The sequence below is a fragment of the Diabrotica virgifera genome, chromosome 4 (genome assembly GCF_917563875.1).
Source record: "Diabrotica virgifera virgifera chromosome 4, PGI_DIABVI_V3a".
Taxonomy (NCBI): Eukaryota; Metazoa; Arthropoda; class Insecta; order Coleoptera; family Chrysomelidae; genus Diabrotica; species Diabrotica virgifera.
In genome coordinates, this window is record NC_065446.1 from 90,032,589 (window position 1) to 90,054,401 (window position 21,813).

Consider the following 21,813-nt stretch of genomic DNA (forward strand, 5'->3'; position numbering starts at 1 on the left):
GGCTGATTTTTTGGTACAGGTTTCACTTAAGGATAATTGGCCTATTTTTAATTACAGGGTGTTACATTTTAAAAAACCCCTTTTTATACCATCTGAACCGTTTATGCTACAGTAAAAAGACTTTCAGTGATTACCCACGTACTGGTGCTATTTACAAATTTGTATAATTTACCCCCAATTTTCCTCGGATCCACCCCAAAAAAAAGAAGAATTAATAAATAAAGTGATTTTCTTGAAATCCTTCACACACAATGCCCTTTATTAATATGCTTCACATATCATTTTGTGCACGTTATTATTACCCATGCATGGACACCAAAAGTGATTTCCTAGTGCAACCCCTGTAGCCAAAAATAAATAAATAAAATGGGGGTTGAAACTTATTTTTTGTTTTTTGCTTTTTGATCCATACGGGCATATGCTTCATCAATAGTGCTTTTCAAAAATATATATGGTTATTGCAACATTCCTGCTTAAACCACCCCTATCCTTGAAAATATACTGCAGAAACTACCCCTATCCCTTGGCGAGCATGTTTTTACGATTTCCTCATTACTTATGCATTATTTTTAAACAAAACTTATACAAGGTTAAAGACCACTATTTACTCTAAAAATTAGGTTCTATTCATTTTTTTCGTATAAGCAACCGTTACGGCACAGTGGCGCCGTAAACTTCGTGATATGCTTGGCGGGCTCCAGTTTTTGTTTTTTATTTCGTCACTTGTTTGTTTTATTGATAAAGTACTTATGTAAAATAAAACAACACAGTGTAAGCTACAAATTATGACCTATACACATTTTACATTCTTTGCCCCCCAAAGCCACAGTGGTGGCCCAAAATCAATTTTTGCATATTTTCGCCACATACACGCATTTTATTTCATTAACGCTACCTTAATAGCACAATATTCACCCTTAAGTGGTCGCTAAGCAGTGGCGAATCCAGGGAGGGGTGATGGGGCGATCACCCCCCCTCAAACCAAAAGCGATATTATATTTAAAGATTATAAAAATATTCATTTATTTTTATAGAAATACTTATATTATTATTTTTATAATGATGGCGTCCTTTTTATGTTTTAGCGACAGTGGCGGATGCAGCATCGTTAAGGGGCGTGCCAATTGGCTAAATTTCTATAAAAATAAATGAATATTTTTATAATCTTTAAATATAATATCACTTTTGGTGTGAGAGGGGGGTGATCGCCCCATCACCCCTCCCTGGATCCGCCACTGCTTAGCGACCACTTAAGGGTGAATATTTTGCTATTAAGGTAGCATTAATGAAATAAAATGCGTGTAGGTGGCGAAAATATGCAAAAATTTATTTTGGGCCACCACTGTGGCTTTGGGGGGCAAAGAATATAAAATATGTATAGGTCATAATTTGTAGCTTACACTGTGTTGTTTTATTTTACATAAGTACTTTATCAATAACACAAACAAGTGACGAAATAAAAAACAAAAACTGGAGCCCTCCAAAGCATATCACGAAGTTTACGGCGCCACTGTGCCGTAACGGTTGCTTATACGGAAAAAATGAATAGAACCTAATTTTTAGAGTTAATAGTGGTCTTTAACCTTGTATAAGTTTTGTTTAAAAATAATGCATAGGTAATGAGAAAATCGTTAAAACATGCTCGCCAAGGGATAGGGGTAGTTTCTGGAGTATATTTTCAAGGATAGGAGTGGTTTCCGCAGGAATGTTGCAATAACCATATATATTTTTGAATAGCAGAATTGACGAAGCATATGTCCATATAGATCAAAAAGCAAAAAACAAAAAAAAATTTTCAACCCCCATTTTATTTATTTATTTTTGGCTACAGGGGTTGCACTAGGAAATCACTTTTGGTGTCCATGCATGGGTAATAATAACGTGCACAAAATAATATATGAAGCATATTATTAAAGGGCATTGTGTGTAAAGGATTCCAAGAGAATCACTTTATTTATTAATTCTTCTTTTTTTTTGGGGTGGTTCCGGGGAAAAAATGGGGGTGTATTATATAAATTTGTAAATACCACCAGTACATGAGTAATTGCTGAAAGTCTTTTTATTCTAGCATAAACGGTTAAGATGGTATAAAAAGGGGTTTTTTAAAATGTAACACCCTGTAATTAAAAATAGGGCAATTACATTTAAGTGAAACCTATACCAAAAAATCAGTCACTTATTTGTAAAAAATTGTCGCAGGACATTTTCTTAATTTCCGTTACAGTTAGGGAAAAATATATTTTTTTTAAAAACATCTTTTTTAAAACTTGTCAACTTTGAGGCGCGACCCCTGCTAAACGGTGGATGATAGACCTATGCTGTCGGGAAATAAATCATAGAAAATATAGTCCTCTTCATATTTCTATAAAAATTTTTTTTTGTAAAAGGTACAGGAAGGGCTAAGTTTCGTAAAAACCACAAATTACCCCCTTTAAAGGGGTGAAAAAGGGGGTTCCGGGGCGAAATTTTTTCAGAAAAAGTTAGTCTTATAATAAGCACCCCTTGATCTACCAGAAAAAAAATAAAACCCGACTTGTGTCCATTTTGCAAGGTTCAACCTCTGTTTCCTACACTAATAGTAATGAATTTTTATTGCATTCCCCCAAAATCCAGATCATATCTATTATTTCATCATAGGTCTGGATTCCTCGTATGGAAAAAAGTTGATTAATAGCAAGCTGAAAATTTGTTAATATCTTAAGGGTGTCTAGTCGGACAAACTTTGATATATGGGAACACTGGAACAGGGGAAGTTTTAATTGTGGAACAGGTTAAAAATTTGGAACGGTCAAACCACGAAAACAGCACATGTATTTTGTCCGACAGAACAGACTTAAACTCTCCGAACAGAAATTAAACTCTCATGCAAAAATCAGACTGCTATTTATCACCAAATGGGCGTTTTAATGAGTGGAACAAGTAGAATATGTCAAATGACAGGAATTATGACAGGTGATAAATAGGAGTCTGATTTTTGCAAGAAAGTTTAATCTCTGTTCAGAGAGTTTAAATCTATTCTGTCGGACAAAATAAATGTGCCGTTTTAGTGGTCTGGCCGTTCCAAATTTTTGACCTGTTCCACAATTAAAACTGCCCCTGTTCCAGTGTTCCCATATATCAAAGTTTATCCGGCTTGACACCCTTAAGCTATTAACAAATTTTCAGCTTGCTATTAATCAACTTTTTTTTCATACGCGGGATCCAGACCTATCAGTAGTAAAATTCATTATTGCTAATTTAAATTGAATTATTTACTGAAATACTAAATAATAACTGTTTACCCCAATATTGAATTAATAAACAATAATGTCAAACTGTCAGTTTCTGACAAATCAATCACGGCCAACTCACAATAATTATTGGTAAACGTTAAAATATCTACCAAATTAATACTTTGATGGGAAAATAAAAATATCTAGAAAACTGATAACTTTAGGTATAGGGAGTACTTCATAAAATTTGAAGTACGATAGTAGTACTTTTCGACAGAGATATAAAATACAGGGTGTTCTATTTAAAATTACCAAAAAAATAATGTACTTGCCTTTTGACTTACCCTGTATTTGGTTTAACGAATATTATGAAAACGAATATGTTTTATAATTTTTAACAATTATTAAAAACTATGGTTGCAATATATCAATGTTTCTATACTCCTTTTTAAGTATACAGGGAGTTGAATTTGATACGATTTTCAGGTAAAATTGGTTATAACGTTTTAAATACCCGGTATAACATAATAAAACTTTACATTGTTGTGATGTGGAAGTGAAGCAGATTTCAAATTTAAAATAAAATACAGGGTGTTCCATTTAAAAAAACATAAGTTTGGTCTGCCACCATCTTATGGAACACCCTGTAAGATTTTAACTAATTTTAAAATGTGGAGTTTAAAGCTGCCTACAATTTTTGTCAATAACTTTTTTTTGTAATTTTTACTATAACAGATCTACTGAGCTTCCTCACACTAATCAATCACCCTGTATATATTATAGAAGCTATACGCTCCCGAGGAAGCTGAAGCTGTTTTCACTTGAAGATCCTTTTTGTGAAGGATCATTCCATTCTGAGTTTGGTTTTACAGTTGCTGGTGTGACTTCGCTGTTTCCACTACCTTTCTCCATTATTCTCTATCTCTCTGATTTTCCTTCCTATATTTCTAATTTGCATACTTCTTAAGTCTTCTTCCACTTGTTGTCTCCATCTGAGTTTAAGCCTGCCTCTAGTTCTTGTATCTGGTGGTATCCATTCAGTTATAACTCTTAACGGATTGTTTTTCTCTCTTCACATTATGTGTCCATACCATCTAATTCTCTGTGCTTTTATTGCTCTAACTATGTTCTTTTGACCCATCCATTCTTGTTTTTCGTGGTACATCCATTGCCTTGCATCCTCTTCGTTTTCCCTCTTTGGTCCCAGAATTGTTCTCATATTTTTTCTCTCAAAAACTTTCAGCTGCTCTTCTTCTCTTGGTGTTAATGTGAATGTCTCCAAAGCATATAGCACTATTGGTCTTATGGTCGTTTTGTAGATTTTCATTTTTGTATTTCGGCTTATCTTCTTATCTTTGAAAATTTTTTTATTTCTGTAGAATGCTTTGTTTCCTGCTTGAATTCTTCTTTTCATATCTACACTTTCATTTCTTCTGTTGACTAATACTGCCAAATATTTGAATGTTTCAACCTCTTCGAAGCTGTGTGCGTCTATTGTCATTTCTGTCAGTTGCGTCTTCTTTTTTTTTACTTACATTCATGTATTTTGTTTTATTTTCATTTATTTTCAGTCCTCTCAGTTTGGATTCGTTTTCTATTTCTTGGAAGGTTTTCTTTAATGCCCTTTTATCTGTTGCTACTATGGTTATATCGTCCGCATATCCAATTATTTGTACTGTATTTTTATTTATAGTTCCTGCGTTTGACAACATAGAATAAATAGTACCGTTGAGAGCGCATCCCCTTGTCTTACTCCATTTTTTATTTTTATTATTTCTGTTCTCTCTCTTTAAGTCTTGGATAATTTTTCTTCTACTTAGTTTGTCAAAAGCCTGTTTAAAGTCTAGGAAAAGTGTATGTGCTTCTCCGTCGTACTCGTATGTTTTCTTTATCGCTTGTTTTAGTGTGTGGATAGCATCTATCGTAGATCTTCCTTTTCTGAAACCGTACTGGTAGTCTCCTATGCTTTGTTCTGTGTATATTGTTAGTCTGTCTGTAATTATACCAGTCATTACTTTATATGTTACATTGAGTAAATTAATTGCTCGGTAGTTTTTACATATCCTGTGGTCTCCTTGTTTTGGGATTGTCACAACAGTTCCTTTCTTCCATTATTCGGGCATTGTTTCCTTATTCCATATATTCTGTATTAGTTCATAAATATTTCTGTATAGTGCCTCACCCCCGTATTTTATAAGTTCTGCACATATTCCGTCGTCTCCCGCTGTTTTCCCGTTTTTCAATGTGCATATTTTATCTTTTACTTCTGTATAGGTCAATTCTTCTTCTTCGCCTAGTTCCAGGTTCATTATTGTTTCTCTTTCTTCTTCTATATCCGTTTCTTGATACATTTCTTCGAAATACTTCTGCCATTTTTCTGCTTCTATGGTTACATTAGCTGTCCGTTTTCTACTACCTAGCTTTAAGTATTGGTACAGTGGTTTTGAATTGTGTCTCTTATTTTCTGTTTCGATCTCGTTCATAATTTCGTCTACTTTTTTATTTTTCTTTGATTTAAACAATTTCTTTGTCTTTTTCCTTTGATCTTGGTATTTTTCTCGTTCCTCTTCTTTGCCTGTGCTTAGCCATTTACATCTTGTTTTATTCTTTTCGTCCACTGCTAGTTTGCACTCTTCGTCAAACCAATTGTTTCTTCTTTCTTTTTGCATTTTTCCAACCACTTTCTCTGCTGCTTTGTTTATTCCTTGTTTGATTTTTTTCCACTGCTCCTCCGTTTCTTGTTCTTCCTTGAACTGCATCTCTGCATTTACTTCTTTTGCAAATCTTCTTTTTACTCCTTTATCTTTCAATTTATCTACGTCCCATATTCCCTGTGCTTTTCGTCTTTCATTATTTGTTATTTTTATTTTGCAATCACTAGCATATGGTTCAAATCGATGTTGGCCCCTCTGTGAGATCTCACGTCGTTTATCGACTGTTTGTGTGACTTTTTATTAAGTACATAATGGAATATATGTGACATGTAATAAATAGGAAATGGCTATTTAGGCCAGGGTAATAAGACAAAAATATACCCTGTTCGTGACACTTCAGCAGCCAGGGTACGAAAACGTTTTTTCGACAGGTAATACCTATAGGAACAAATTATAACTATTTCCTGCGTAGGATCTGGCGGCCATTTTTATTTATAAACAAGTAAGTGTCAAAAAATGGTATTTTTCACTTTTTTTTGAAATCAATGGAAAAGAGGGAAACTTATGGTTTTTTTAGAACAAATATATTCGAGATTATGGAAAAAGCTTTAGAATGACGTATTACAAAGTTTGATATACTCATTTATTTTTAAAATAATTGCGAAAAAAAGGTCGGAATTGCAAAAAAAAATTTTCGCAATAACTGTTGTAAAAATTAGTGTAAAGCTTTGAAATTTTTGTCAAATAAGAGTTCTTTGGTGCTTAATATGTGATAAAAATTTCAAAGCGATTCATTCAATTGTTTAAATTTTATTCAAATTGTTTAACCCAGAAAGCATTTTTTTGCAATAACATATGTCAGAAAAAAATGACCTTAGCCTTAGAACCATTCCACAGGTGTCAAATGAAAGAGCATGAGCTACATTTTCAACATGGTTTAAAAAAGTGAATAAAAAATGCATTTATTAGCAATAAATGATTATGCAAAAGTATCGTCAATTTTTCTTTATAAACTTTTTGAATAACTTTTTCCAAAAAAATTACCTTTTTTACCCTGTTTTAAGTGCACAACTACCAAGTAATGTTATCTATATCATAATTGATAAAAAATTGTAATAAATATGTATAATTTCTTACATAACAAAATAAAAAGATTTACCATACTTTTGCATAATTATTTATTACCTAATAAAAAATGCATTTTTTATTCACTTTGTTTAAACCAAGTTGAAAACAGTTCATGCTCTTTCATTTGACACATGTGGAATGGTTCTAACGTCATTTTCTTCTGACTTATGTTATTGCAAAAAAAATGTTCTCTGGGTTAAACAATTTGAATAAAATTTAAACAACTGAATGAATCGCAAAGAACAATTATTTGACAAAAATTTCAAAGCTGTACACTAATTTTTACAACAGTTATTGCGAAAAATTTTTTTTTGCAATTCCGACCTTTTTTCGCAATTATACAGGGTGTAACAAAAATACAGGTCATAAATTAAAGTACATATTCTGGGACCAAAAATAGTTCGAAGGAACCTAACTTACCTTAGTACAAATATGCACATAAAGAAAGTTACAGCCCTTTGAAGTTACAAAATGAAAATAGATTTTCTCGAATATATCGAAAATTATTAAAGATTTTTTATTGAAAATGGACACGTCGCATTATTATGGCAGGAACATCTTAATGAAAAATTATAGTGAAATTTGTGCACCCCCTAAAAATTTTATGGGATTTTGTTCCCTTAAACTCCCCCAAACTTTTGTGTAAGTGCCAATTAAATTATTATTGTGGTACCACTAGTTAAACTCACTGTTTTCAAAACTTGTGTTCCTCTAAGTATTTTTTCGATAAGGCAGTTTTCATCGAGATGCGGCTTCTTCTTTAATATGTTTACAAAAAAAACTTATGGAGGTTTTGTGCCTTTTAACCCCCCAAATGTTTGTGTACGTTCCAAATAAACTATTACTGAGGTACCATTAGTTAAACACAGTGTTTTTAAAACTTTTTTGTCTCTTTGTATTTTTTCGATAAGGCACCTTTTATCGAGATGTGGCTTCTTTCTTAATATGGTTCAAAATGTACCTAAAAATGCAAATAATAAATAAATTTTCATATTATTACCAAGTCTCCATAATCGTGCTTAACCATATACAAAAATATGTGGTGGATTTGACAAGTATTCAAAATATCTCGATAAAAACTGACTTTTCGAAAAGGGACCAAGAGACAAAAACATTTTTAAAACATTGTGTTTAACTAATGGTACTACAAAAATAATTAAATTGAAACGTACACAAAATTTTGGGGGGGTTTAAAGGTGTAAAACCCCCGTAAAATGTTTAAGGGTTGTACAAAGTTCACTATAATTTTTTCTTACGAAACTACTGCCATAATAATACCACATGTCCATTTTCAATAAAAAATCTCTAATAGTTTTCGATATATTGGAAAAAATCGATTTTCATTTTGTAATTTTAAAGGGCTGTAACTTTTTTTATGTGCACATTTGTACTAAGATAAGTTAGGTTCAATCGAACTATTTTTGGTCCCAGAATATGTGACTAAATTGATGAACTTTATTTTTGTTACACCCTGTATTAACAATAAATGAGTATATCAAACTTTGTAATACATCATTCTAAAGCTTTTTCCATAATTTCGAAGATATTTGTTCTAAAAAAAACATAAGTTTCCCTGTTTTCCATTGATTTCAAAAAAAAAGTGAAAAATACCATTTTTGACACTTAATTGTTTATAAATAAAAATGGCCGCCAGATCCTACGCAGGAAATAGTTACAATTTGCTCTTATAGGTATTACCCGTCGAAAAAAATGCTTCAGTACCCTGGCTGTTCAAGTGTCATGGAAAAAACCTTATTACCCTGGACTAATTATCGGTGGACGTATTTTATAAAGTTATAATATACATCTATATTTAACTACCTATATACATATAATATAATAATATAACTAGGTATATATAATATTAAAATATATATTTAACACAATAAAACTTTCTAAAATAAACACAATATAAGTTATAAATTTCAATAAAAAATGCGCTAATGTCACTGTCAATAAAAATGATAAACGTCAAAATTAATAGTAAACAAAATATAAACCAAAAAATATATGAAGTAAATGAAGTAAAAGTCAGACTTACTCTCAATCTTTATTATAACTTCCGACGACCGGTTTCGCTCTTTAAACTTTGTAGAGCATCTTCAGGTCAAAGGTAACAAGTTACAAAATGCTACAAATAAAAACCAGAATTAGAACATTGTCTGGTTGTAAAAGATGCTAAAGATCCATATGATCAAGCCAATGTTGAATAACATACATAAAAGTAGCGAAATAGCATACCAATGCACATGCAAGCATTCTTGGGGGTGGTGATACAAAACTTCCCTCAAACGCGACAACATGCGCAGAAGTATGCTATACATAATCATGCAATCATAACGTGTCGTACTTACATTCGGATACAAGGTGCCATCAACTCAGTTTTCATTATCATGATGTTTCTTTTAAAGTTATGTTAACGGGATATGGTGGAATAGACGGGCGATGCAGCAAAGGTAAACAAATCTATGGGAATTAGGAGTTCTTGAGGGTGATGAGATAGTTGGTGCAAGTTAACCAGCAAATCTATGTCTGTTGTTATGTTTGTGTAAATCAAATTAGTGAATAACTTTTTACAATTTTTAATGTGTGTTGATTTTAAAGGTTTTATTTTATTTTATTTTAATTTTATCTATATTATATGTATATTAAAGAATTCTATTTATTATTAATGTAAGATTGACAACGTTTGGATCGTAAATGTATTGAGTAATTATTGTGTATGTTAGAATTTGATTGTGCAGTTGTAAAAAGAGTATTTTAAGGTCAAAACCAGATCTGTGACGTGTACTGCTCGTGTGGGACTATTGTTCTAATAAGAGGAGTAGGGTGATCGAAAGCTTATTAATTGTAGTTAAAATGCCATATTGGCAGTCAAATAATAAAATAATAAATAGCAATACAAAAGGTGGATTTAAATTAAATTAAAAATTAAAACAGCAATGTAGGCAAACAAAACATTACAATTTAATGGTGGAGAATTGGAATAGAAATTAAATTGAAATATAATTGTAATAGAAAGTAATTGTTTGTGAACAGCAACTATGTTATAAGTGATATAAGCTATGGATAGATATTAATAAACTATTGAACCAGATAATGGAAATTGGTATTAAATTATACTTTCTTGGTATACCTACATTGTGCTATAAAATTTGTCAATAAATAAATACTTGCTAGTTATGTAAATTCACCTCACATAGAAACACACAGGACAAAGGACGATACAACAAAAAGAGGGATTGTTTAGTTCTGGAGCACTACATTTGATTATTTTACTACATTTACTTTTTAATTTCTTAAAATCTTTCTTTCTTCAGGTGTCAGTTTTTTAAATTTGTGTTTTTTATTTATAAATTATTGAGGGAATTATGAAGTATGAAGTGTCAGAACAAGCTAGGTTAGTTGTCTAATTCTTCTTCTCCATCATGTGTTGAGGGTTGCCAACATTCTGTTTCAAATATTCATGAAGTAATACATTATACAACCACGTTAGTATTGCTGATTCTAAATATGAATTTAATATAATATTACAACCACAAGCAATATACATTAACTCTATTAGAACCATCAACCAAACAAACATGCTGTAATGAAGTAACAGATGATTCAACTTTGACAAATTAGACCAATTACCATGTCATGGTATGTTATAGTTGGTAACTCTAATTTTAAATTTGTAGAAATTCGAAAAACGAAACCAGACTCGTTGAGAAATGATAACTGGAATTAAAAAATAAGTAATATGAATTAAACATGAATAACAAATAAAATTAAATGATAAAGGGAACATTAAACTGTAGTTGTAAAAAAGTTAAAGAATTAACTAAGAAATTTTAAATTAAAAGAGAGAGTGAGATCTCACTCTCTCACTCTCTCACTCTCTCACTCTCTCTCTCTCTCTCTCTCTCTCTCTCTCTCTCTCTCTCTCTCTCTCTCTCTCTCACTCTCTCTTTTAATTTTATTTAAAATTTCTTAGTTAATTCTTTAACTTTTTTACAACTACAGTTTAATGTTCCCTTTATCATTTAATTTTATTTGTTATTCATGTTTAATTCATATTACTTATTTTTTAATTCCAGTTATCATTTCTCAACGAGTCTGGTTTCGTTTTTCGAATTTCTACAAATTTAAAATTAGAGTTACCAACTATAACATACCATGACATGGTAATTGGTCTAATTTGTCAAAGTTGAATCATCTGTTACTTCATTACAGCATGTTTGTTTGGTTGATGGTTCTAATAGAGTTAATGTATATTGCTTGTGGTTGTAATATTATATTAAATTCATATTTAGAATCAGCAATACTAACGTGGTTGTATAATGTATTACTTCATGAATATTTGAAACAGAATGTTGGCAACCCTCAACACATGATGGAGAAGAAGAATTAGACAACTAACCTAGCTTGTTCTGACACTTCATACTTCATAATTCCCTCAATAATTTATAAATAAAAAACACAAATTTAAAAAACTGACACCTGAAGAAAGAAAGATTTTAAGAAATTAAAAAGTAAATGTAGTAAAATAATCAAATGTAGTGCTCCAGAACTAAACAATCCCTCTTTTTGTTGTATCGTCCTTTGTCCTGTGTGTTTCTATGTGAGGTGAATTTACATAACTAGCAAGTATTTATTTATTGACAAATTTTATAGCACAATGTAGGTATACCAAGAAAGTATAATTTAATACCAATTTCCATTATCTGGTTCAATAGTTTATTAATATCTATCCATAGCTTATATCACTTATAACATAGTTGCTGTTCACAAACAATTACTTTCTATTACAATTATATTTCAATTTAATTTCTATTCCAATTCTCCACCATTAAATTGTAATGTTTTGTTTGCCTACATTGCTGTTTTAATTTTTAATTTAATTTAAATCCACCTTTTGTATTGCTATTTATTATTTTATTATTTGACTGCCAATATGGCATTTTAACTACAATTAATAAGCTTTCGATCACCCTACTCCTCTTATTAGAACAATAGTCCCACACGAGCAGTACACGTCACAGATCTGGTTTTGACCTTAAAATACTCTTTTTACAACTGCACAATCAAATTCTAACATACACAATAATTACTCAATACATTTACGATCCAAACGTTGTCAATCTTACATTAATAATAAATAGAATTCTTTAATATACATATAATATAGATAAAATTAAAATAAAATAAAATAAAACCTTTCAAATCAACACACATTAAAAATTGTAAAAAGTCATTCACTAATTTGATTTACACAAACATAACAACAGACATAGATTTGCTGGTTAACTTGCACCAACTATCTCATCACCCTCAAGAACTCCTAATTCCCATAGATTTGTTTACCTTTGCTGCATCGCCCGTCTATTCCACCATATCCCGTTAACATAACTTTAAAAGAAACATCATGATAATGAAAACTGAGTTGATGGCACCTTGTATCCGAATGTAAGTACGACACGTTATGATTGCATGATTATGTATAGCATACTTCTGCGCATGTTGTCGCGTTTGAGGGAAGTTTTGTATCACCACCCCCAAGAATGCTTGCATGTGCATTGGTATGCTATTTCGCTACTTTTATGTATGTTATTCAACATTGGCTCGATCATATGGATCTTTAGCATCTTTTACAACCAGACAATGTTCTAATTCTGGTTTTTATTTGTAGCATTTTGTAACTTGTTACCTTTGACCTGAAGATGCTCTACAAAATTTAAAGAGCGAAACCGGTCGTCGGAAGTTATAATAAAGATTGAGAGTAAGTCTGACTTTTACTTCATTTAAAATGAACTCTCACATACAACCCATTCAAGATTTCAAAAAATATATACTTACCGATTGTTACCGTTAAAAATCCTTTAAAAATTTTTCGAAGTTAATTATTGATATAAATTACAATAATTATTGTGTTAAATAAACAAGTTTTTAGTAATTTTATTTGCAGTTTAACTATGACTATAGTTTATTTTTTAACCAGGAGGAGTAAACTAAAAAGACAGATTCACACCCAAGAAAGTCACTAGAATAATAACCAAATACATCTTTTTTTTTTGGTTCATCTAGTCGGCCCTCAACGGTAATCCATAAATATTATAATAAATTAATAAGTCGCTAAAGAGTTCCAAAAACAACTGCTTTTATAAAAAAGCAGACTGACAATCTAAAAATTAAAGGAATAACATAGAAAACATTACAGCCTCCGATCATGAATGGAATAACCTTTTCTTTCTCAGAAGAGGTTAAGTACCTAGGAGTCATCCTTGATAGGAGACTTACGTGGAATGCACACCTCACTCATATTACCATAAAAGCAACAAGGGCTTTCTGGATGTGCGGTAGGCTTTTTGGGAAAACCTGGGGTCTGAAGCCAAAAATGATCTACTGGTCATATTTAACGGTTGTCAGACCCATTATCACTTATGCTGCGATGGTTTGGTGGACCAAAACAAAGCAGCAAAAGGCAATAAACGAGTTGCAAAAAGTGCAACGACTTGCCTGTATTGGGATCACGGGTGCAATGAGATCGTGTCCTACCGCAGCCTTAGAGGCAATGCTAGACCTTCCTCCACTACATTTACATGTACAGAGGATCGCTCTGGAAAATGCCTGTGGGCTGACACAGACTAAACCTCTAAAACCCGGTGACTTAACGGGACATCTTGAGGTATTAAGGGCTGGAACAACCCAAATAATGAAGATGCCTACAGACGTAATGCCTGCAAAACAAGATTTCGAACTCGCGTTAGATGTTATTATTAACAACCGCGAGTTGACAGAAAACGAAATCGCTCAAATCTCAAAAGGTGCCCTCACTTACTATACTGATGGGTCAAAAACAAACGAAGGAGTAGGAATAGGGATCACAGGTCCTAATATTAGGATATCCGCAGCCCTTGGAAATGCTCCAACAATATTTCAAGCAGAACTAATAGCAATAGAGTTCTGTGCTCAAGAGTGCCTAAGAAAAGGCCTCAACTCAGCAAGAACATTTATTGCATCTGATAGTCAGGCTGCTTTGAAGGCTCTGAAGTCCACAACTTACGAGTCAAAAATAGCCAGGAATTGCAAACAATCCCTTAAACAACTGGCTAGTCGAAACAAACTAACGTTGCTATGGGTGCCAGGGCATAAAGGAATTGTCGGAAATGAGATTGCATAAAGGAAGGAGCTTGTACTCCTTTAATCGGACCTGAACCATTTTGTGGCATACCAAAAAGCCGCATAATGGAAGAAGTTCGAATATATGAAAAGGAACTCAGTGCAGTCTACTGGAAAAATGTTCCAGGCCAAAGACAGGCAAAAAGGTTATTACGAACCTCTGCCCGCTACGCGAAATTACTCTTAGAGCTTCAGAAATCTGAACTCAGAGTAATCACAGGAATTCTCACTGGACACTGCTCACTCAGATACCATCTCTGTAAAATGGGCATACTGGACAGTGGGACATGTAGATTCTGCGATGAGGCAGATGAGACGTCAGAACATATTATCTGCAATTGCAGAGTAATTGTTCGGCAACGCCATAAATATCTGGAACAGGTATTCCTTGATCCTGATCAGATTACAAACCTAGCTCCAAAACGGAAAATGGACTTTCTTAGAAGCCTAGACCTTTTGGAATAAAATGTAGATGTAGGTTATACACAAAAGATCTTATAGGTCGCAGTGTAGTAAGGTCAACTGGGCCAATCGACCCCTTTTGCAATCTACAATCTACAACATAGAAAACACAAAAATCGCTGATATAATTTAATTAACCTATGAAATGTCACTAGTGTCAAAATTTGATAAATGTCATTAGTGTCAAAATTTTATAACAGTGGAGTAAACTTGCCTGCGGTCGGACCAATTACAAACAAGCAATACCTACAGCGCGGTAAATTTGAATCACTCCTCGTGGTTAAAAAACAAACCATAATATGTAAGTGTATTAAAAGTGGCATGCACCACTTGAACCTAACTTTAGCCCGTGAGTAATGACCCGTGAGTAATGAAATATTACTCACGGGTAAGGTAATGGATGTTATTATCTATTCCAAAATAGTGAATAATGAGCACGTTATTATACGGTCGTAGAAAAAGTATATTTAATGTAAATTATGTAATTGAAGCAAAATTATTTACAATATAGCTACAGTATGATGCAACAGTATGGAATAGATCCATTATGCCAGAAACAGACGACTTTTAAAACAATCTTAAAGCACGTAAATTTTAATTTTCCAATGGCCATCAATTGCTATGTATTATTATGCTCTGTATTTTCTCCTTGTTATGAGATTAAGGTGCCTCTAATTAATTAGATTAATGTCCGACTGGTACATATATTATTTGACAAATAATGACATTATTTCGAAGTCTGTTAAGTACGATATAACGCCCTAGGGCGTTATCTTCAAAATAACGCCCTTGGGCATTAAATTTAAATCACGACTTAGATATTGTCAAGTTGACAAATATCAACCTAAGTAAAACTATGGTTACCACAATTACGTTACTACTGTTACTGGTAAATGTACTTATTTGAAAACTAATTAATTCAAAATTCATTCAAATTTTTCGCATATAAAGAATAATTTAGTCGGACATTAAATGTTGAAGGCACCACGGGTATTATAATAATAACACTTTCGGTCAACGTATATCCCTCGGGCCGAAGGCCCTCGGTAAATACACCATTGGTATTATCCTTATAATACCCTTGGTACCTTAATAACTATAATTAATTAATTATTTTAATTGCTACTCATGAAAACAAAACAAAAATTTAATAAAATTCTTTAATAAAAAAACTTATTCTCAGGGCTAATTGATTGTATTGATTTGCCTTTATTTTGTGGCTTTTAGTATTTCTCGTTGCTTGCTTTATCCAGGAAATAACAGGGAAAATAAATATACTCAAAACTCCTATAGATTTACGGAGTATATAAATATACTCAAAACTCATATAAAGAGTTTGTACTTCTCGACTTGATCTAGTTTTCGTCTCACACGAATCTGCGTCCACGGTCACCAAATTAACACCCTTTGCACAAATACACTACTTTCAAACTGGACTGATTGCTTTCGATGGTAATTACACAATGAATTCCTTTTTATCTCATCAATTTGAAACTCACCACCCTATTCTCCTTCCATTGCTCTCATAGCCAACCACAAGCATTCTCCACACATCTCTACTTTCTTTTCTTAAGAAAAAATAGTATTGTATACAAAATTTCTTTCTTGTCAATTTCTAGGAGATATTAAAATTATTGTTATTTACAATATAAAAAAACCCTCTCTCCTAAACTAAACAAAAATGTTTACCTTCGTTTCTTTCTAGGAAACTATTTAGGAAGCACTCTCTATTGTTCAATCAACCGCGGTATACATTAACTTTCTAAACAACCGTTGTAGTCCGTTCTGTTGAAATCTATAAATGTTCGTAGAAACTTTACCAATAAAATTTTACTCTTCCGCGAAACAATTCTTACGGCTAAATTATTTTATTTACAAAATTTGACCATATACAGAGTCATGAAAATCTACGGTCTCGCGGTCTTTGACATAAAATTATTCTCAAATTCTCTCCATAAAAATTATTTAACAGTATGTATTGGACATTACGTCATCAGTGTGTTCACGTAATGACGTAATACATTTTTTGCCTACCGGGCACATCCGCGCCTTCGGAGTATGTCGTCTCGATTATGAATCATATTCGGTCGGACGGTAGAGGCCGAATGTTGGAGTCTACTCTATAGTCGGAGAGACAGAAGCGGATTTTGCTCGTGATAAGTAATACGGACAAACTATATGGGGCTATGTTGAATCAGTTGTGTACATGACTTTCCCCGACAGGCGGAAACCAGAGTGGAGGACGAGGGTAGTTATAAGGGGTTAAAGTCGCGGTTTTAATTATTTTTTTGTGACGCTCATGATCGAGACGATAAGGACGAACTTCACAAAAACCTCCTTTTAATTTTTATATTCACCGCTGCCCACCACCCCATTGTCCACACGCAGCCTTCCGCGCCTGGAGATTTTGCTTAGTTACGCCATGATCTACTTACTTCCCAATTTTTGTGCACTATACTCAATCACGAACGTCACAAAAACCCCTTATAATTTTTATATTCACCCCTGCTCGCCACGCCTTTGTCCCCCACGCAACTTTCCGCCCCTGGAGATTTTGCTTAGTTACGTCATGATATACTTATTCCCAAATTTTGGTTCACTATCTCAATCATGAGCGTCACAAATAAAAATAATAAAGACCGCAACTTTGACCCCTTATCACTACCCTCGTTCCCCACTCTCGTTTCCGCCCCTACAGATTTTGCTTAGTTATGTTATGATCTACTTATTCCCAAATTTTGGTGCACTCGATCACGAATGTACCAAAAACCCCTTACAATTTTTATATTCACCGCTGCTCGTCACCCCTTTTCCCCCACGCAGCTTTCCACCCCTGAAGAGTTTAATTAGTTACGTCATGACCTACTCATTATCAAATTTTGTTGAACTATCTCGATCATAAGGGTCACAAAAAATAATAAAAACCGCGACTTTGACCCCTTATAACTATCCTCGTCCCCCACTCTGGTTTCCGACCGTAGGGAAAAGTCATGTACACAACTGATTCAACATATTCCCGTACAGTTTGTCCATATTACTTATCACGAGCAAAATCTGCTTCCAGCCCTTGGACTACTACAAAAATTGTAGGGTACTGTACTGTGAACGATTTTTACGAAAAAAATAACATTTTATTAAAAAAAGTACATACAAGTAAGCAGTACCAATGGTACAAAAGACAGATATATATATATATATATATATATATATATATATATATATATATATATATATATATATATATATACAGGGTGTCCCAGACTAAGTTACCCACGCTATATCTCTTAAACGAATAGAGATTTTCGAATGGGACAAAAGGTGATATATTCTACTTGTAATACACTTTAATATGGCGTACAAACAATCATCCCCTAAATAATCATCCCTTAGTTACAACCCCTAACTTTAATTTTTTTAATAGCACCCTGTATATTTTTGTATAGTTTTGGATGTGGTCTTTTATCGTCTATTCAACACATTTTTTGAAAATAAAATCGGTTCGTATATAACCTAGAAACTATCAGTTTATTTTTGTTAAATTGTGTGTCCCAGACTAATTTATCCAGGTTATATTTCTTAAACGAATAGAGATTTTCGAATGGCACAAAAACTGATCTATTCCATTTGTAATACACTTTCATATGGCGTAGAAAAAAATTCATCCCCTAAATATTCATCCCTAACTTACAGGGTGCTATTAAAAAAAATAAAGTAAAGGGTTGTAACTAAGGGATGAATATTTAGGGGATATTTTTTTCTAGGCCATATTAAAGTGTATTACAAATGTAATAGATTATTTTTGTCCCATTCGAAAATCTCTATTCGTTTATGAAATATAGCCTTGATAAATTAGTCTGGGACACACAATTAACAAAACTAAACTGATATTTTCTTGGTTATTTATGAACCGATTTTATTTTCAAAAAATGTGTTGAATAGACGATAGAAGACCACATCCAAAACTATAAAAAAATATATAGGGTGCTATTAAAAAAATTAAAGTTAGGGGTTGTAACTAAGGGATGATTATTTAGGGGATGATTTTTTTGTACGTTATATTAAAGTGTATTACAAGTAGAATATATCACCTTTTGTCCCATTCGAAAATCTCTATTCCTTTAAGAGATATAGCGTGGGTAAGTTAGTCTGGGACACCCTGTATATATATATATATATATATATAATCAGTACCCTTCTTTAAAAACTTTTGCCATTCTTTTCGATTCTTCGCCACATTGGTTGCCTCTCTCCATGTTATTCTTTTCTTTTCTAGTATTCTTCTTACTACCCCATCCCATGTTGTTCTTGGTCGTCCTCTTTTTTTCCTTTTCTGTATTTTTGCTTCCCAAACTTCCCTCACTTGTCTCATTTTGTCCATTCTTTGCAAGTGTCCCCACCAACTAAGTTGTCTTTTTTCAATGTATTCCAGAGTAGCTTCTATATTTAGATCTTCTCGTATATCAGTATTTCTTAATCTATCATGTCTGGTCACACCCTTAACTCTTCTTAGATATTTCATCTCGATTGCTCGGATTCTGCTTTCCTGTCTTTCATCCAACACCCATGTTTCACACCTATAGGATAGTATATGTAGGCCTGAATATCGTCTTGAACACGTTAATTTTGGTTTTTTGCGTTATTTCTTGCTAAATTTCTGGCTTATTGCATAATAAAGCTTCATTGTTTTGTCTATTCTATTATTAATTTCTAACTCAGATCTTCCTGTTGGATCTATTTCCACCCTTAGATATTGAAACGATTTTACTTTCTTTATGCTAACATCTTGAATCACTATATTCAATATCTCTGGGTTTTCATCATTAACCATTACTTTTGTTTTTTGTTTGTTGATTTTCAGGTCATATCTTTCTAGAACTTCATTCCAGAGATTTAGATTGTACTGTAAGTTGTTTCTATAGGGCTTTTCATCGATTGTCATTTGTTTCGAGCTTCTGTCATATGTTGTATAATATGTGTATATTAATATCATACACGGATTATAAGACATACGACAGAAGCTCGAAACAAATGACTGTGAATGAAAAGACCTATTGTCCGCTATTATTACTACATCATCAGCAAAAGCTCCTTCAGATATTTCTACTTTTTGTTATTTTATATGTCCTACATATAATTTTTTAGCCTTTACTCTATATTTCTTTATGATCTCGTCTAAGTGTATGTTAAATAATAATGGACTCAGTCCCCCTTCTTGCCTTAGTCCCTAACTCGTTGTAAATGGTTCTGATATCATGTTATTTCTTATTATGTAGTTCTTGTTTTTATTGTATAAATATTGAATTATTCTTATTAATTTGTTACTGACATCTTTATCCTCTAGAATGTTCCACAGTTTATTCCTTGTAACGCGGTCAAAGGCTTTTTGAATATCTACGAATGCATAATATATTTTCTTTTGTTGTTGCAGCGATTTTTCCATCAACTGGTTGATTGTAAATATGTGATCTTGTGTACTGTGGCCTTTTCTAAAACCACTTTGTAATTTTTCCATATTACCTTCAACCATTACTGTTAATCTTTTATTAATTATTTGCTCAAAAACTTTCATAGCAGTGCTTATTAGTGTTATCCCTCTGTAATAATTACAGTCCTTGCAATCTCCTTTTTTATGTATTGGTGTAATTAATGCCATTTGCCAATCTTCTGGGGTTTGTTCTTCCCTCCATGCTTTTTTATATATTTCCATTAATATTTCTTCTCCTATTTGCCCTAGGTTTCTTAGCATTTCTGCAGTGATTTTATCTTTACCAGGAGCTTTCCCATATTTCAGATTTTAAATTGCCTCTCTTACTTCTTCTATAGTTATTTCTTCTTGGTCATTGTTTTCATTCATGTTACTGGGAGATGCAGCGATTTTATCTTTACCAGGAGCTTTCCCATATTTCAGATTTTAAATTGCCTCTCTTACTTCTTCTATAGTTATTTCTTCTTGGTCATTGTTTTCATTCATGTTACTGGGTTTATCTACAACTGTTTCAATTTTTTCCTTAGCTTCCAGTAGTTTCTCAAAATATTATTTCGATCGCTCCATTATTTCTTGTTCTTAGATTAATATATCTCCTTTCTGGTCTTTAATATACTTACTATCTTGTTTACTTTCTACAAAGGATAGATACCTATTTAATTAGTAAAAAAGTTTTGGCAGCAGCTTAATTGCTGTTTTCTCTACTCATCGCACTTTTTTTACCCGTCATAATTTATAGGGGTCATCCACGCAGAAGATGTGCTCATTATTTGGAACTATCGTAATTTTGGCTCACCATCAGATAGATATATGATGAGAAAAATATTTACCAAAATGTGGTCCAATTTTGCAGCAACAGGGTAAGCCTTATAATTTGTATTTATTAAGGTACGTAATATGAATATGTCTAATACCATTTTCTAAATAAAGGATTGCTGAACAGCAAAAGGCAGCACATTTTCTGTTATAGTCGGGAATATTTTGACAGATTCATTGTCGGAAATATTCAGCACAAAAATTCTTACCTCTCACTATTCACAGCTAAACTGACTTACTGTTGCAGACTCATTTCATTGTACACATCGCACCACTTCGTTAGTGCTGCAAAAAAAATTGAAAACGGTTTTTTTGGCCTAACACGTTCCTTTAGGCGTTGTCTTCATTGTGGAATATTGTCATATAATTTAGTTATCTTAAAATCAAGATATTGCGCCTGTGTCGTTATTAGCTTTTCCGATTTTGGTACTCTCAGCATTAGCAAGAGCGCCAAAAAACAATTTGCGTCACGCTCTGGTCGAGAGTGGATGTGCGGTAAGTACCGTTCATTTTTGAATATTGCCCTAACATGTGATAACGCATTTGTTTGCCAAGAAAAATTACTCAAATAAAACCTATATTCATGCCATAACCTGTGATAAGGCGGGTTTATACGCCTTAATCCTCTAATTTTGAATATGGGTGCCTTAACAATAGTGCCTGATCATATTTTAACACTAGAAAGTGGGAGGGGCCAATTTGGCCCCTATTGCGATTTTAAGTTATTGTAGTTTTTTTATTTGAGGCAATAATAATTTCATATTTTATGACTTTTAACATTTTGATACAAAGACTTATTTAACACAAAAAAATATTGTTTACTAAATTTATTAAATGGTTTTTCTAACAAATCTACAATAGAAGTCTTAAGGGGCCAAATTGGCCCTGTGTA

At 32.7% G+C, this 21,813-nt stretch overlaps 2 protein-coding genes across 3 annotated transcripts in view; one reads left to right on the top strand and one right to left on the bottom strand.

Annotated features, from left to right (window-relative positions):
- LOC126883057 (esterase FE4-like) overlaps positions 1-21,813 on the top strand; it is a 197,700-nt gene that overhangs the window by 165,876 nt on the left and 10,011 nt on the right. Inside the window, exon 9 of one of the 2 annotated variants that reach the window (XM_050648252.1) lies at positions 20,845-20,965. The exons of the other annotated variant lie outside the window; for it this stretch is intronic. Coding sequence (XP_050504209.1) covers positions 20,845-20,965 — 121 coding nt within the window. The remainder of the gene's footprint in view (positions 1-20,844; positions 20,966-21,813) is intronic. 2 annotated transcript variants of the gene reach the window in all.
- Positions 1-21,813, bottom strand: part of LOC114337611 (uncharacterized) — a 1,328,959-nt gene that overhangs the window by 46,865 nt on the left and 1,260,281 nt on the right. The gene's annotated exons all lie outside the window — the stretch shown is intronic.